The sequence below is a fragment of the Danio aesculapii genome, chromosome 10 (assembly GCF_903798145.1).
Source record: "Danio aesculapii chromosome 10, fDanAes4.1, whole genome shotgun sequence".
Lineage (NCBI taxonomy): Eukaryota > Metazoa > Chordata > Actinopteri > Cypriniformes > Danionidae > Danio > Danio aesculapii.
The window spans coordinates 20,001,151-20,019,162 of NC_079444.1; the positions used below are offsets into that span (position 1 = coordinate 20,001,151).

The window sequence follows — 18,012 nt, forward strand, 5'->3', positions numbered from 1 at the left end:
TTCACACATACTTCACAACATTTTCATAAAAAATAAGTTTATTGCTGACACAGTAGAAATATGTTGCATTAAAAATGTACGACAATGGTGAATTTAACACACTTTTTATGTTAAATTTACATATTTCACTCAAAGATTATTTTTTAAATTATTCTACAAGCGAAATGAATGTGATTTTTTTCAGTAAAACATGTTTTTTTTTCTTTTGTGGTGTGTATAAATTCATGTTTAGTAATTGTTTGGTCGTGCAATGAGAATGTAAACTATATATTTGATAACATGTGTATGTAGTATTTTTTTTTACTATGTTTACATTTTACAGCAATGTAAAACACTTTTAAAATACGGTAAAAATTTCAAAACAATTGTTTTAGCAGCAACATACTAATATTTACCATGATAATTCATAATGTACTTGCATTAAATAAAAGGATCCAGCAATTAAAAAATCAGTGCACAACATTAAGACATGCAAAGTACGTTAATGAATGAAGATTATTAGTACTTTTTTTAAGTGCAACCTTAAATACATGAATAAACACAACAGGTACATATAATAGTGCTATAATCCTGGGGTAAATGGGAAGTGTAAATGACCACTGTGAGCCATCATCCCTGGACATCATATGAATGCTAGAGACGTGTGGTCATCCTTCTCCTGAACATGTTTTGCAATTTGGTTTTCTTCTTAGTCTGAAGGCTTTGAGTAAAGATAATAAATCAACATTATAAAGGGCACATAAAAAAATACATTATTTCAAAAAGTTCAATTTCAATTTACAAAAAAATTCCAATCTTTTTACCTAAACCCTTACCTGTTGCTTTCTCCATCAGACCGATGTGTTTCCTGCCTTCTAAATGACATAAATTTCAGCTTTTGGATCCTGCTTAGCTTCTTGTGTTCATTTTCCGGTAGCTGGTTTAACAAACAGAGGAACAGTAATATTATAATAACTTTCAACATCCACACTTTCATCCTGGTAACAATAGTACTATTATTAATGGAACAGTTTACTCAAAAATGAGTCCCAGTCATTATTTACACATCCTCATGCTGTTCCAAATATGTATGGATCTGTTTCTTCAGAGGAAATGGATGCAGTCTTTTATACTTTATATGAGCAACAAGTCTTTTAAACCATACATTATCTTTATTAGACAGAAATTAAAGCTATATTTGGCTGGGGGAAATCATTAATAAACTGAATATTAAAATGTTGCCCTATATTAATTCTCAAAAGCCAGGCATTTATTTTTCCCCCATACATTTTAGTTCATATTCTCTCTAGTCATTGCATGCATTTAAAACAGAGAGGAGGGCTTTTTTAGAAGTATCAATAGGATTTCTGTTAGTCTATATCTATATTTTTGAAGGAAATCAAAAATAGATAATTGTGCCAAAGATCAAATAAAACCGAAATAAGAGGTTGAAAATCTAAATTGAATATATTGATATCCAAATTGATAGCTAGCCCTTCTTTCATTGTACACTGTTCCAAGTTGCCTTAGAATTGCCTTTTTTTTACAGTGTACAGTACAAGGGGGGATGTTTTGTTTTTCTTGTGACAAATAAAATTAGACATCATTGTGAGTCGATTATGACAGAACTATTTCATTTTAACTTTAATCTGACAACTCAAGGCATGATCCACCCTCACCTCTATGACAGGCACTTTTTTTAAAAAGGGTATTTTTCAGCATTGACAGTTCGATGAAGAACCTAACATTGATAAGACTTTTTGTTTCCCAATTGCACAAAGTAGAAAGCAGTTTTTTTTTCAACCCAGGCTCATTATGGATACCTACCCCTGTATACATTTCTGGACAGCACGAAATATATCCCAGGAGGTATGTTTTTTGCAGTTTTACTTTTTGCGAGTCCGACAGAGGCTGCTGTGTATGCTTTTACAGATCTTAAATTTTCCTCACGAGTGCCATTTACGCCTGCTCTTCTCACGTTAATCCACCAGACTGAATGACCGACTGACTGACCTACCGTCCGATGCCCCACCTACCCCCTTCCGTAAACCCAACCAACAATGTTTTCAAAAGCACAGATTGACCAGCACCCACCCCTTCCCTAAACCCAACCGATAGTGTTTTGAAAAGCACCGACTGACCAGCATCCACCCCTTTCCCTAAACCCAACCGACACCGTTTTCAAAAACACAGATAGACCAGCACCGACCCCCTTCCCTAAACCCAAGCGACAGCGTTTTCAAAAGCGCCAATTGACCAGCACCCACCCCCTTCCCTAAAACCATTTGATAGTGTTTTCAAAAGCACTGATTAACCAGCATCCACCCCCTTCCCTAAACCCAAGCGACAGGGTTTTCAAAAGCACTGATTAACCAGCACCCACCCCCTTCCCTAAACTTAACCGAAAGGGTTTTCAAAAGCATCAATTGACCAGCACCCACCCCCTTCCCTAAACCCATCTGATAGAGTTTTCAAAAGCACTGATTAACCAGCACCCACCCCCTTCCCTAAACCCAAGCGACAGCGTTTTCAAAAGCGCCAATTGACCAGCACCCACCCCCTTCCCTAAAACCATTTGATAGTGTTTTCAAAAGCACTGATTAACCAGCATCCACCCCCTTCCCTAAACCCAAGCGACAGGGTTTTCAAAAGCACTGATTAACCAGCACCCACCCCCTTCCCTAAACTTAACCGAAAGGGTTTTCAAAAGCATCAATTGACCAGCACCCACCCCCTTCCCTAAACCCAACCGATAGTGTTTTGAAAAGCACCGACTGACCAGCATCCACCCCTTTCCCTAAACGCAACCGACAGCGTTTTCAAAAACACAGATAGACCAGCACACACCCTTTCCCCAAACCCAACCGATAGTGTTTTTAAAAGCACCGATTAACCAGCACCCACCCCCTTCCCTAAACATAACTGACAGCATTTTCAAAAGTAATCCAGAAAAAAAGAAATGCCCTCGCCTGATTTTTTTCACCACGATTTTAGGTCGTACCACGTTCTCACTCTGTTATTTACTTGTCTATTTAAATTTTTTGCCTTTTGTTTTACCTGCTTTCTGAAACCAAACCCTGTTATCACCACTCTACATTATAAGTCCTCCGACGTACGCGGCAAGCCACTGGGCAAACTGGTAACAGCAAAAAAGCAGTCCACTTGGAGGTAAGTGGTCAACCGGTAGCACGAAAACAAACAGAAGCCGTTGGTGGCATCGTACCCCATAACATTCGTTTGAAAGACAGAATGCAGCCATACGTACCTCTGGCTACATTGTTTAAGGGGCTACGTATTCACAATGAGCCTTTTTTTTTTTTTTAAGCTCACACATTAAGGGGGGAAATGGTTCTTTTTTTTTAAAAAATGGCATGAGTGTGAGTAAATGATGAGGGTATTTTCATCTTTGTTTAATATCTGTAACTCTTCAGTGCATTTGATGTTAACTTACAGGATCTTTATCTTCAGGTTCTTCGACTAAAGCATCAGCAATTTGCTCATCTCGAACAAACCTTGATCTCCCTATGGGACAAAACATTCAGCAGAACCAGATAAATCTTAAATCATATACAGTATGAAACTAAAGTTCATGTGTCAGAAAGAGTTGAGACTCACTGTGACGGTTGACGGCCTGAGTGTCAGATGCTGATCTTTGCCGAAACCCTGCAGGCTCCTTTAAGAGAGAGGATTGGCTGGCTGGACATTCGTGACTCAGAATGTCTAAATGTTGACTGGCAGGACAGCTTATTTCCTCCTCATGCGAGCTTACCCACTGAAAGATTTATTTACAGAGTTAATGTGCTGTAAATATGAGGTATCGGTTTACAGGAAATAAGTTGTTTTGACATATGACACCACTTTTGACAAAGTTAAGAGCTTGGCAGTAAAATGGAAAATCTTAAAGGCAACATTTTACACTCCTGTTGTTTTGCTCAAAATACGCCACAGATCATTTACTACAGCTTTGTTAAATTAGCGTGCACAAAGATATGCAATTTTTGTCCATTTCTTTGAATGAAAATGAGTTGCTGCCTTCCAGAAGAGTGCAGAGCCTTTGTTGACAGAAACAACAACATAATAAGATAATCTTTCACAGCCAAATGAGCTCTAGCCCCAGTAGGCCTTCCCAGCTGGGTATTTTGACCTCCATGTCAAAAACATGTCAAAAATGCTAATCGATTTGATGTCAAAACCTTGACGTCGATTTGACACCCGCACTTTGGTGCCCTTTTGACCACCAAAATAATCTTACAAAAAGTATTACAAGAAAAGTTTTATTCATCTAAAGCTATACCTGTCAACCCTCCTGTTTTTTCTGGGATTCACCTACATGTTACCCTTCTATCCCGCTATCATCCCGTAAAGTTATTTTCACGTATTTCTCCTGTAGTTTCTATAAAGGGTGGCGATAAACATTAAAAAGCCGATCTTCCTTATATGCAACCCATACCAGCGAACCACCAGGGGATGCTCCTTGCTCTTAAATGTGAATCTGCTCTGTGCTTTTATTTCATTTAGACATGAAAACACTTTGAAATAAATATAAAAACTTTCCATTACAGACATCGTTGCCCCTCCTATAAAATCCTCAAACCAGTTCATGTAGCTTTGCGTGACTGTCAGACGTGCTCTATACTGATAAATAGACGCTGTTTCCTAAACAGACTCTCTCTGTACACGCGATTTGAAGCAGAGCGAAAGTGAACACTCTTGAACATTAAACATTAGTTACTGTTAAAACATGTTGATCTAAGTGGGTTTTCTTTTAAACAACAGATTTTGTCTTAAATGAGCATAAAAAGTTAGGAAAGCAATCGAACGCTTTCATTGTAGGTCTGTGCATTTTTGATGCGACACCTCTTGTTACAATACTCTGCTGCTCTTTAATTCTAATTTATTTGCAGCTTTTTCTAATGTATGCAGTGTATTCTATCATTTGTAAATAATAATAATGATTATAATAAAACTTATTACTGATCTTTCAACTGTTTATTTAGTATTAAACAGCTCCATATGATGAACATAGTTAGTAATTTGGGGATTTTTTTGTGGGGGGGGGTGGGGCGGGGATAAGGGATACCTATAAGGGATACCTTATAAATAGGGGCGATATCCCTTATTTTTATACATTCCAGTGTTGAGAGGTGTGTCTAAAGCACAGGTGTCAAATCCAGTTCCTGGAGGACCGCAGCTGTGCATAGTTTAGTTCCAACCCTTAAGCTGCGGTCACACTGGGCTTTGTGTGTGCGAAACTCTGCCGTACTGCGCTGGGAAAAGGGGCGGGATAAAACAAGATGTTTAGACATTAAAAAAGCCAGCGATTGCTCCATGTTTTAAATTTTTGTCCAGAGAGGTCCTGTTTTGATCCTCGATTGGTCTCAAGTGATGCGGTTTTGCAGGTCAGAGTTCACCAAGCTTGAACTTTGCACTGCAGCAACCTGTGAAACTGTTTCCGGTCTGACGCATTTGCATGCGTATGAATGGATGTCAATGAGAAGAAAAGTCAAGTGTGACCGCAGCTTTAGTTTGAAACTAAAGCTGCGGTCACACTGGGCTTTTCCTCCTATAGACTTCCATTCATACGCACGCGAATGTGTCAGACCGGAAACGTGGGGTCATGCGTCAAGTTTCGCAGGTTGCTGTGGTGCAAAGTTCAAGTTTGGTGAACTCTGACCTGCGAAATCGCATCACTTGACTGCATGAGACCAGTGGAGGATCAAAACACGACCTCTCTGGGCAGAAATGTAAAACAGGGAGCAATCGCTGGCTTTTTTTAATGTCTAAAAAGCTTGTTTAATTCCACCCCTTTTCACAGCGCCGCTTGACAGAATTTCGCACACACAAAGCCCAATGTGACCGTAACTTAAACTGAAGCACTCGATTAGTTTAGTCAGGTGTGTTTAATTAGAGTTGCAACTAAACTGTGCAGAGCTGCGGCCCTCCAGGAACTGGATACCAAATGACAAATTTACACTGAATTTTGTATCCCTACAATACATGTAAACTAATTTCATGTCAAAACAACATCAAATTCACATCTAACATTGACGTAAAAAAAAAAAAAAACGCACATCACAAATCAATTACATGACAGCCCTATATTTATCCTGGATTATATATTCAAACTAAAGTTGTATTACAGTGGAAAGAAGTAGGTTCCAGATGAACCAGGATGTTTCAGAATGGTAAGTAGATACATTTATGTAGTTGTTGTGGAATAAAGGTGATTCAGCTCTATCATGACTATCATATACTGAATGCCAGCTTTCAGCATGATGACGTACAGTAAGCATGCACTCAGATGCAAGTTCATTTATAAGAATGCAGTCATGCCTGCGAGTGTATTTTTATAGCTGTTGCTGCATCTACCAATCACAGGTAAGAGCCATTTTGGTAAAAACCTGCAAGTAAATTAACTGCACATTTTATTCTTATTGGGTGAACTATGTCTTAAACAAATACATTCAAAAGGGACATTTGGAAACATTTTCAAAAATGAGGTATCAGTTTACAGGAAAAAAAATAAAGTCAGTGAAGTCATTTTTGACACATGACACCACTTTTGACAATCTCCTTGGCAGCAACATGAAAAACATTAAAGGTGACATATTACAATTACAATGATACAAAATAAGTATGAAATCCACTGAATGTTTCAGCTCAAAATACCTAACATGTATCTTTAAAGTTCTACTGAAGAAAAAAGGGTGAATAAATTAACTGTACATTTTATTCTTTTTGGGTGAACTATCCCTTTAAGAGGAACATTCAAAAAGAAAACATTCTCAAAGTACAAGCATAAAGCACTGGTATAGACTCATCTTCAAAATACAGTGTTGAACTGACCCTCATTGATGAAGCAGTAAGGTATAACATATATTTCGCCAAAATATATAACACTCTGATTCATTCATTCATTCATTTTCTTTTCGGCTTAGTCCCTTTATTAATCTGGAGTTGCCACAGTGGAATGAACCACCAACTTATCCAGCATTTGTATTACACAGTGGATGCCCTTCCAGCTTCAACCCATCACTGGGAAACACCCATACACACTCATTCACACACATGCACTACAGACAATTTAGCTTACCCAATTCATCTATTCTCCGTGTACGAGTGGGCGCAGCCATTGGAATCTTTTTGGCTCGAGACTTCCGGTCTCATTCACTTCCATTCATATTTAGACGTTAAAAACAGCTCGTTGTGCTGCTTGATGTTGCAAACTAATGTTTTCTTATTATATTATTTTAATTTGTATGTATAGTCATGAAAACATTTGTTTGTAGAGTAAAAGTTGGACCGTTTTCTGCCGTTTATTATTTCTAGTGATTTTTCCCATAGGCAGCTGAGTCGGAAGTTCTAATATCGCAAAAACGAGCGCACTTCCGCATTGAAGAATAAGGACAATAGCGCATGTCTTTGGACCTGGGGGGAAACCCACGCAATTACGGGGACAACATGCAAGCTCAACTCCACACAAAAATGCCAAATGACCCAGCCGAGGCTCGAACCAGCAACCTTCTTGCTGTGAGGCGATCGTGCTACCCACTGCATCACCATGTAATACATTTTAAACATACATTACTGTACAGAAGAACCCAGAAATATGTCAATTAATGTTACAATTTTGTATACAAATTAATTTGCAGGCCAAAAATACAAACTGTCTTTTAATTCTTTGTCATTATCTTTTAAACTACTAGCTTCTGTCTGCCTGTTTATATCGCCTCTAAGAGTTTCACAGTGAGCAGCTTCTGTGTGATGTGTATACCTGTATTTGTGCTTGTTGACTCCTCAGGATCTCCAGCTCGGTCTGCAGGCTCTGGTTTTGCTGCTGTAGTTTAGCGATGCTCTCCAGCATCCTGCACACCTGCTCAAGGTACAGCAGGCCTGGAGAAAGCGCGTCCAGCCTGGCCTGATCACCACCGTCTGCAAACTGCTGTCACAGAGACAGCCAACAACAACATCATGGTCTGTGCTGTTTAAAACATAATACCAGATCTCTAACTAGACTTCCCAGATTTTAATATGTACATGTTATAACAAACTTCATTTGCAAAGAGCTGCTCTGCAGTCTGAATAACTGAAAGTCTCAACATGGGGAAGCTGAGCTATTGAGGTCAGTTTATAAAGGAAGTGAACACAATTATAAAATGCTAAAGCTGAAGTGTGTCATTTCTGTACTGGCCACGGATAATCGATTTGATGACTGACTTTAAACTCTAAACTGTATTTCATTTAAAAGTGATTTTATATACATAATAATTATCATACTACTGTATATTTCAATGAACTTTTGTGAAAATGAAACATCAGAAATTGGTTAACCTAATGTTCCGTCAACAAAACAGTTCAATACTGTATGTAATAATTCAGAATGACCATTTCTGCTGTTGTGCCACCACTGCGAGATGAAAAGAGTAATAAAATGTGTTTTATGTGTAACAGTCGTTTGCGACACTGCCAGCAGGGATATAAACAGACAGAAAAATAGCCCTAAAAAACATATACTTGTAAATGAAGATGAAATAGTGAAACAAAGCATTATAATTCCTTCATAAATTATTGTAAACTTGTTAAGTACAATGCGGATTAATCTGGGAAATCAATACAAAAGAAATAAAAGACAACTAAATTGAATCATAAACAAATAAAGCAGTGTTTTTTGGCTAAATATAGAGAGATGTGTACGTTATTTGTTAAAGATAGGTCAAAGAGAGCCAATAAATAAGGTCGTTTTCATTGATGTTTTCTTTGTTGATTATATGAGCTTACAGAATGAGTAATAGATGCATTTATTTAGATGAATCTGAATTCAACAGCATGCACAAAGATCTTTTTTTTTTGCCTGTGTTGTGCGAGTTTACCACATAACCTACTTATTGAGGCTTTCAATTTAGAAATACATTTACAGGGATGAATACTCCTTGTTTTTTAAGTATTAATTATAGAACATAAGTAATAAATGAATAATTAAATATGGCTAAATGATTAAAAAATAATTGAAGACAATACTGTGCGAGTTTACAAGTATGTATAGAAGTTAAACAATTATTCTGACCTCTATATATTAAAATATAGATAATAGCAGGTAATTTCATATCTTTTTATGATCACTATATATGTATTTATAAAACACTATATGATCACTTCAAGAAAGAAATAATACATACAGTTGAAGTCAAAATTTTTAGCCCCCTTTCGATTTTTCATGATGTTTAACAGAGCGGGAACATTTTCACAGTATGTCTGATATTTTTTTTCTTCTGGAGAGTCTTGTTTGTTTTATTTTGGCTAGAATAAAAGCAGTTTTTTTTAACCATTTTATGGTCAAAATTATTATAAAGCAAATTTTTTTCCATAGTCAACAGAACAAACCATCAATAAACAATGACTTGCCTACTTACCTTAACCACATTATTAAATTACCGGCAAGGTTAAATGTCTTTAATGTATCTATTATATATTTATCTGAATACCATACAACATTTCCACCCATTTGGTCTACACAGTTTCAATGTAAACGTTTAATTGTATTGTAACGAATTGGTTATTTCCTTGTTGGATTGTTTTGGTTGCGGCTCTTCAGTATTCTCTTTCCTGCTTATATATTTGATAATGTTGAGACATGCAGAGATCTCTATCATCACTGGCATTTCTCAACAGGCAAACATTCCTCTGCTGGAGCAATTCCAGTCATTCCTCTCTCACCTGAACCGGTTTAACAGCACAAATCCAGACCAGAGTCCATTCACAGGACGTCTAGACTCTATGTATTGTGTAAGTAAAAAATACAAACATGCGTTTTAATGTTGGAGTAAACTGGTGATTATGTACAGTACCTGAGCTTGTCATAAAAGGTTATGCAACTTCTTGTCATTTGTTAAGCATGAATACTTACATGACAAAGGCAAAGTGCATTCAGTGCTCTGAGCCTTTGACCTTGACCATGTTAGCTAGATTACTAGATAAATTGATCATTTGAAAAAAGGCTATATGCGTTTTTGATGGTCACTGTTAGATTAGAAACTAGATGTCTAGATATGAACTAACTGTCATTAATATTTTTATTAGAGTATTAGTAGACCTTTTGGGTTTATGATGATTAATTGACATACTAACATACACTGTACAAAATGTCCGTGATTTTAACAGTAAAAGTCTGTACAATCTACAGTGAAAACCTGTTAAATGATTAACGGCTCATTTCTGTACAGAATACGGAAAATAGCTGTAACAGATCTAACCTTTGTTTTCGAGAAAGTAATCAGAGTGTCTGAAATCTCACCACACACCCTCATTCACTAGTCCATAAATTAGTCAACTAGTTTAGTCCACTAGACAATGTGATTGACCACAAATGAGTGAATTCAGACACTGATGAACAGCTGCTGCTAACAAGCACAAACACTGAAGGAAAGAACAAGAAATAAAACTAGAGACACAGCCTCACACCAAACCAACTGAATAAAAATAGAGGATTAAACAATTCCATTAAATAACAGGATTACCAGCTTCACTGATTACAGTTTGACTTCATTTCTGTAAGAATATTTGATAATTAACACAGGTTTATAGTTTTATTGAAAATGTTTGATTTGACCTCACCATCATGGAGATCAGAGGCTGCTTTAGTTGAGCTCTTAAACCTTTACTCTTTTTTTCTTAGAGTATTTCTGGTTGTTGTAACTGAGTTTCTGAAACTCATCAGTTATAACAAAAAAGTCAACAAGAAAATATGCCGTGTGTACTTAATTAAAACTTATAATTTTAGGTATTTATAAGTTAATTAATTATAACAGAGCTGCAGCTTATTTATATTAATGCTGCTTGGGACCATACTGCAGATTTTCATAGAGGAGCAACACACAATTAGGAAATAAATATTAATTAGAGTGTCATGTACAAAACCTTGAAAGCTTCAGTGGCACATTAAGACACAGACATCAAGATATGAACCTTAACCATGGTTGCTAAAAAAAAAAAAAGCTGCATAATTCATTCATGCCGCAATGCATGCTGGGTGTTTTGTACTATGCTGGCACCCAGCATGCATTGCAGCATGAATAAATTATGCAGCTTAAAGTTCTTACAATCTCTTTCTTTTCCTTTATTTCATGTTGTTTTTGGGAAGTAATATTCCAGTAGAGTGTTTTGTATTGTTCTGGGTTGTTTTTTATTTGATTTAGATTTTTTGTTTGTCACCATTATTGAGATTCAGAGACTGATTGTTGATGTTTGTGTGATTTTAAGTTTTGCCATAGATCAAACATTTTCATTATGAACAGTCAGGGATTGCTGAAGCTCAAGTTGGTTCCATTTATGTATATTGTTAATTTCTCACACATAGCTAACACGATATTGAATGAGTACACAAGCAGGTGAGGGTGACTTCGGTATTATAGTTAATCTCATCAGACTTTTTCTTATATTTGCTTTTGGCTTTTAATGCTATTCAAATAGTGTAAAAACACAATTAATTACAGCAACCAAATTAAAAACTAGATCTAAAACAAGAAGTTGAAAAGTCCGACTAAAGCAGACTTTGTCCTCCATCATGGTGACTTCAAATGAACAACAAAAATTTAATTAAGAGCTTTTGTTCACATGACAGAAATAAAGTCAAAGGTCAGTAATAAGTGAAGCTCCTGATGTTTGTGGAGTTGTTTAATGATCCTCTGCTGAGATTTTGAGGGATTTTTATGTAATTATTTTTATTAATAATTAATTTATTCACAGTTTTATTTTCAGTGGATTTCATCTTTGATTTTGGCTGTAATTTGTGTTATTTGGTCTTGTTTTTCTTTTCTTCAGTGATTCTGCTGTTAACAGTTGGTTACCAATAATTCTCAATCCTCTAATTAGACACTTAATTATCTCATTAACTTCATCCCTGCCTGACTGTTTAACCCTCTGTAGTGAGGACACTAGTGAGGATTTTGCTCTGGGATTTGAGAGGTTAAATGTGTTGGATGAAAAATACAGACTGTGGAATTTATTTTTAACAGAAATATTCTGTAAAGTGAATTTACGACCGTAAAATGTTAAAAACAGTAAATTACTGACAACCACAGCTGCCGGTATTTTTCTGTAAAGTCATGAAAAAAACAGCAAAATACTGTAAAACTTTTTTGTGTGTCACCATTGTGGAGGATATTAGCGTCTGTGTGCAAATCCAAGATGAACTGAGAGCATCTGATGTAATGCTGCAGCTTCTTTTGTTTATATGTAACTGTGTAGTTACTAATGCAGTGAAAATCTGTTTGCTAATTGTAAACGCACACAAACCCATTAATGCATTTAATGACTTTACATTTTTTGTGCACTAAGCTATGTTTATATGAACTGAATATTGTATCAGTTCATGAAATATGGTTATTTTCCATTAATTTAACAGTTCTATAAAATCCTGGCAACCACAGGTGCCAGTATTTTTCCGTAAATTTAACGGATATTTTTTAACAGTGTAAGGTTAATTCTGGAATATCTGCTGTGAGACCATGAAAATAGCTAATATTATAATAAAAACATAATTATATGTTTTAACTATGATTTACCTCTCAGAAGATGTTAAATCATATTTAAAGTCACAACTTTTTTATACCAAAAATTATCATCTAGGACAAAAATCATTTTAAAAGACTCCATTTCATCCCCCAAAAGATAAACCGCCCCAAAATGCAAACTGTCTTTTAGACTCTTTCAAATTAAATCAACATTAAAGGGCACCTATTTTACACTTTTTCAAGATTTAAGATAAGTCTTTTGTGTCTCCAGATTGTGAGACATGTTAATATGCGGCTGTCAATCAATTCAGTGGGCGGGGCAACCACACTCCTATATCACCTTGCAGTTGGCCTCAAAATGGGAGGGATTTGGATCCTATTTTAACATCATGAAATTAAAAAAAAAAGAGACTTATTGTCTTTATATGACCCCGATATGACTGTGGGCGCACTATACCTACACATAGTTCTGTCTAAACAGCTTCCAAAAGATGATTTTCATCATAGGTGCCCTATAAAGTCACATCACTTTGCACTACGCACAACACAAAAATGAGAAATCCTCTGAAGCAGGGGTGCCCAAACTTTTCCTTATAACAGGCCAAAAACCTAACTCTAAACTCTAAACTCTAACTTAAAAATATCAAACCATATTATATTAAATTTGCTCATTTATTTGCTTATTATTTAAATATAACTAGAAAAAGTTGCTTTAAAACATATTAAATGATGATACAGTATGATTTTTAACGTTTTATAAACAATCCTTTTTATAACACAATGGAGTTAATACTAAATAATACACTAGTCAAGCTGCTCCTGCCTTTGCCTTGATTTTTTTATTTGTCTTGTGCATTGTCCTCTATCTGTCAAGTGACAGTATTTACATTTTAAAAGTCAGATTCATATGAAACATTTCATTTAGTTGGCTTTTTTTATAGCTGCTCAATTAAACAAAGAAACAAAAGAGTATACATTAAATTCTGATGACGATTTCTGTTAAAGGCATTCTCCCTTTCTTTTCAGGGATGGCGGGCCAAACCAAAGGTTACCATGGGCCCTAGTTCGGGAATCTCTGCTCTAAAGGATTGTTAGGTTGATTGTTAATCAGGGCAACCAGAGCTGAGAACACTTCCCACACTGTAAAAAGCGATTAGTTGCTAATTTAAAAAATGAGACTAAACTCATTCCTTTATAAATAGTGAGTAAACAAACTGCATAATTATAAAAGTTGAGTTAAGAGTTTACTCACTTTTTAAAGTAAAATCAACTTGTTGCTTTTTAAGGCAACGGGTTTACTCACTTTTTTAAAGTAACTAATCATGTTTTACAGTGCAAAAGACTATAATTTAAATGCATCTGCTCATATTAGAGCTCATGTCATGAGAATTCTCCTTATCTCACAGCTCACATAATCTTGGATCTAGCCCCTATCTTAAAATACACAGATACAAAATGATAAATTGCAGGAATGTACATTTTAAAATCTAAAATGTTAGGTCTTTCGAGTTGTTTTTTAATTCTTTTTCAAAATAGAGCAGACATACCAGCCAAGATGAAGGCATGAAGCATGTTACAGGTATGATTCAAATCTGTGTAAATACCAGGTAAGTGTGTGGAGCATGAAGAGCATTTGATTTCAAGTGTGTGAGATGATTAATGACTTCTGCGTGTCATGTTCATGTCAAGTTCATCTGAAGCAGCTCACGGTGACGTAGCAAAGCGTGCGCTTACAGAAGAATGGATTACATTCATCATAAAAGGGAATTATTTTATGGCAAACAAAGAGATAAAACTGTGCTAAACATTTTATGCTAACCAGTGTTCCCTAATAGCAATTTCTATTAAAAGTATGACCCTAAAATAAAAATAAAATAAAATAAATTGTGAGGTATTAAAAACACACCCTTATAAAGCAAGTAGATATTGACTGCTCACCTCTACGTGTCTGTCAACTGGGTGGCCATGTTGGCGTAATTTAAGGTGTTTTCTGTACAGCTCTGCTTTCTGTGGATCTGGAGGTTGTGAGTGAGTTCTCCTTGGGCGAGCAAAGCGATGATGTGTTCTGTAGCCAATGGGATGACAACTGGTCGGAAAAGAGGTTGTATTGCTTCCATACCATGGTCCAGCAGTCCAACTTTTTTCTCTACAGGATGTTTCTGCTTTTCTTAAGGCTTGCTCCACTTCCAGACATGCGGTTTTCTGAGCCACAGAGCCAAGTGAGACACTCGAGGATGAGGAAGAACAGACAGATGGAGACGGGGATGGAGGATCCTCTGTAGAGTCAAAAACTGGATGTATTTCTTCAGATGTCAATCCACTACATTGGTGAGAATGACAGGGGCTAGTCGTACTAATCGTCTCAACTCCTGAGTCCTCAGATTCTGATTTTACATGGGAAAGTGGGACAGATTCCCTTGACACTGAATCTGTTCTGTCCAAACCAGCTTCTGATCCAATGTAGCCTTCAGTCAACCTCTCAGAAAGAATCCCAAAACTCCTGTAAATATTCATTTGAAATTACTTTCTCTCCTTAGAGTCAGTGAGACCTTCAAAACCTCCTCGCAGCACCTTGACTTTCTCAAGACTGCAGGTCGATTTGTCACATTGAACTAAATACACCTTCACGGGCCGCCCACATTCCTACACCCATGCTTCTCAATCAGTCTTTGACAACCGCTCCACTTCCGGTTGCCATTCCTAAAATCTTGAGCTCATGCTCTTAGTTGATCTGTCAAGACATGTTGTGAAGGTGACGAAATGTTTGCAAAGACCTAAAACAAATTCACGGAACTGCTGGTTTCTGTCTGGAGGAGAAGGAGAGAGAAAGTAGGTCATCATTGCAATGACAATATTCAAATTTAAAGCAGAATGTGTAACATTGTGGAGGAAAATTCAGCCCAGAAATCAGATATGCTCACAATGTATCCCTAAATATTTTATTTTAATATTATCTACTTAAAAATTCTTGTAAACTTTACTAATTTTGGCAAATTTGTAAACTTTACTTGATTTGATTGTGTTAGGTGAACTTTAACGTGGATCCAGTAGATAAACTAAAGAACATTAGTAAACTGTACTGAAGTTCATCAAGTGTGACTAAAGGTTAGAGCCATGCAGTACCACACTTTGGTCAGCAGGTGGATCTGCACATACGCAACGGAAGGTTCATGTGGTGCCATTTGAATGGGATTCAAACTAGCATTTTCACAATGCAAACTGAGAAAATAAGCAAGCAATTTCCATTTTGTGGGCACACACAGGCCCGGCTAATCGGGAGGACTGGGAGTATTCTCGGTGAGCCGGTCCTTTTTTTGACTGCAAGGGCCGGTGTCCCTAGCGGTGTCCTCGCACTTTTTTTTTCCATTCATTTATTTATTTACTTATTTGAACATAGCCTCACTCTTTTTGTTCATTATTTCACCGCAGCTCCACTTTTTAAATTTATTTTCTTGCAGCCCCATGAGCAGAATGCAGGCTGCAGGTTAATGATGACTTAGGCTAATTATCATTCGACTCCCCAACAGCCGCACCTTGCTCATCAGCAAAATCATTTGTTAAGAGATAGGCAAGAGATGAAAACTGAACAATAAAAAGAGCAAAGGTGGCGCTAAAAGGCCAGAATTTAAAAAGCTGAGTATATTTTTTTGTTAAAACCAGCAGCAGCGAGAGTACAACATATGAAGACGGTGAGACGGCCAGTAAGTTAACAAAACCCACGCAAACACGGGGAGAATATGCAAACTTCACACAGAAATGCCAACTGACCCAGCAGAGACTCAAACCAGTGACCTTCTTGCTGTTAGGCGACAACGCTACACACTGCACCGCCACATTAGTAAATAATACTTTATATAAAGTTAAGATGACTTAATTGACCTAAGTAAATGTGACTCCCTATAAGTAAGAATTACTTTTCTACATAAGTAAGTAGTACTAATGTGATAAAGTTACGATTACTTAATGGAATTAAGGCAACATGGATGAATACTACACTTTTACTATAATAAAATGATGGATAATTTTTATAATGGTTGTGTGCGCTTAATTAATTAAGGTGCTGATATGCATTTTCACTTCATCTAAAACATTCTGAGCTTCTGACCATTTCAGAAACGTATTCAATTAGAATGCTTACATTGTCGAATGCATTCAGAGTGACATAAGACCACCTACTCTTCATCTAGTAACCTTGATAGTTGTAAGAAAGTGCACCAAAACAAGGTACTTATACTCTGTGTGGTTGACATTCATATCTTTTTTTATATGTGATTGCCTTCCTGCTTGAGGTGCATAACATGGGTTATTTTCATTCTAGTGGTTACAAGAGCTCATGTTAATACCAGTTGAAAAAACACAGCCTTCAATTGATTCATGTCATTTATAACTGATGGCAAGAAACACATCACACAGTAAATATATAAATGTGCAGGATCTGCTGGTACATGTATGAGCCATCTAGAGAAAGGCTTTCCCGTTCAACATCTTAATTCCTTTCTGTCCATGCAGGGACAAAAATTAAATATGTAACAGCAGAGAGAAAATAAATATGCAAATCTCAAACCAAACTGTTTAAAAATGAATGCATTTAGAGCATAGGCCACTGCTATAAAGATGTTCTGTTCAGTGCGATTATGTTTATAGTATGATCACAATAATATGGGCTGTTAACTTTATTATACTATGGCATAATGATCCCATTATTGCACACAAGTGAATTATCTAAATATTTGGACTCACGTGTTAAGACAGCACTGGTTCCTTGCCTCTTTAGTAGATCCTGGACCTCTGACCTTCCATATCTGGCCTTCAAAAAGACACACACGCACACACCCACATACACACAAACATAAACACATGCACTAAATTCCAAGCTTCTGAAAGCATCTCATAGCTGTGGAACCAGACGATCAAGTTATTGTTTACTAACACATTAATTTACTGATATGCCTCCTTGAAGTGCAACAGTATTCTCTGACCATATAAACAAATAGTTTTGTTAAATTTAAAGGGATAGTTCACATAAAAATGAAAATGTCCTTGCTATTTTGTTTTCCGTCAAGTGGTTCCAAAACTTCATTCATTCCTTCATTTTCTTTTTAGCTCAGTCCCTTTATTAATCTGGGGTCTCCACAGCGGAATGAACCGCCAACTGATCCAGCACATGTTTTATGCAACGGATGCCCTTCCAGCTGCAACTCATCTCTGGGAAACATCCATCCATACATACACACTCACTCACAATCATACACTACGGACAATTTTAGCCTTCCCAATTCACCTGTACTGCATGTCTTTGGACTGTGGGGGAAACCGGAGGACATGGAGGAAACCCACACGAACGCAGGGAGAACATGCAAACTCCACACAGAAACAACAACTGACCCAGCGACCTTCTTGCTGTGAGGCAACAGCACTACCTACTGCGCCACTGCGTCGCCGGTTCCAAAACTTTTGTGTCTTTATTTTGTTGAACACAGTGATTCTGAAGAAAGCTGAAAACATGTAACCATTAACATCCATC

General features: G+C 36.6%; 1 protein-coding gene across 2 annotated transcripts; it reads right to left on the reverse strand.

Moving 5' to 3' along the window:
* Positions 1 to 20: 20 nt before the first annotated feature.
* Positions 21 to 15,092, reverse strand: si:dkey-106l3.7 (uncharacterized). 2 transcript variants are annotated; one of them, XM_056466874.1, is made up of 6 exons: positions 14,427 to 15,092; positions 7,754 to 7,918; positions 3,595 to 3,751; positions 3,431 to 3,501; positions 816 to 916; positions 21 to 700 (listed from the first exon to the last, which is right to left on the reverse strand). In XM_056466874.1, exons 1-6 carry the CDS (start codon positions 15,000 to 15,002, stop codon positions 634 to 636), a joined length of 1,137 nt encoding a protein of 378 aa, XP_056322849.1. In that variant the 5' UTR covers positions 15,003 to 15,092; the 3' UTR covers positions 21 to 633. The 2 variants fall into 2 exon arrangements, with proteins under 2 accessions (XP_056322849.1, XP_056322848.1); XM_056466873.1 differs by having other exon boundaries at positions 7,754 to 7,921.
* Between the last annotated feature and the right edge of the window lie 2,920 nt (positions 15,093 to 18,012).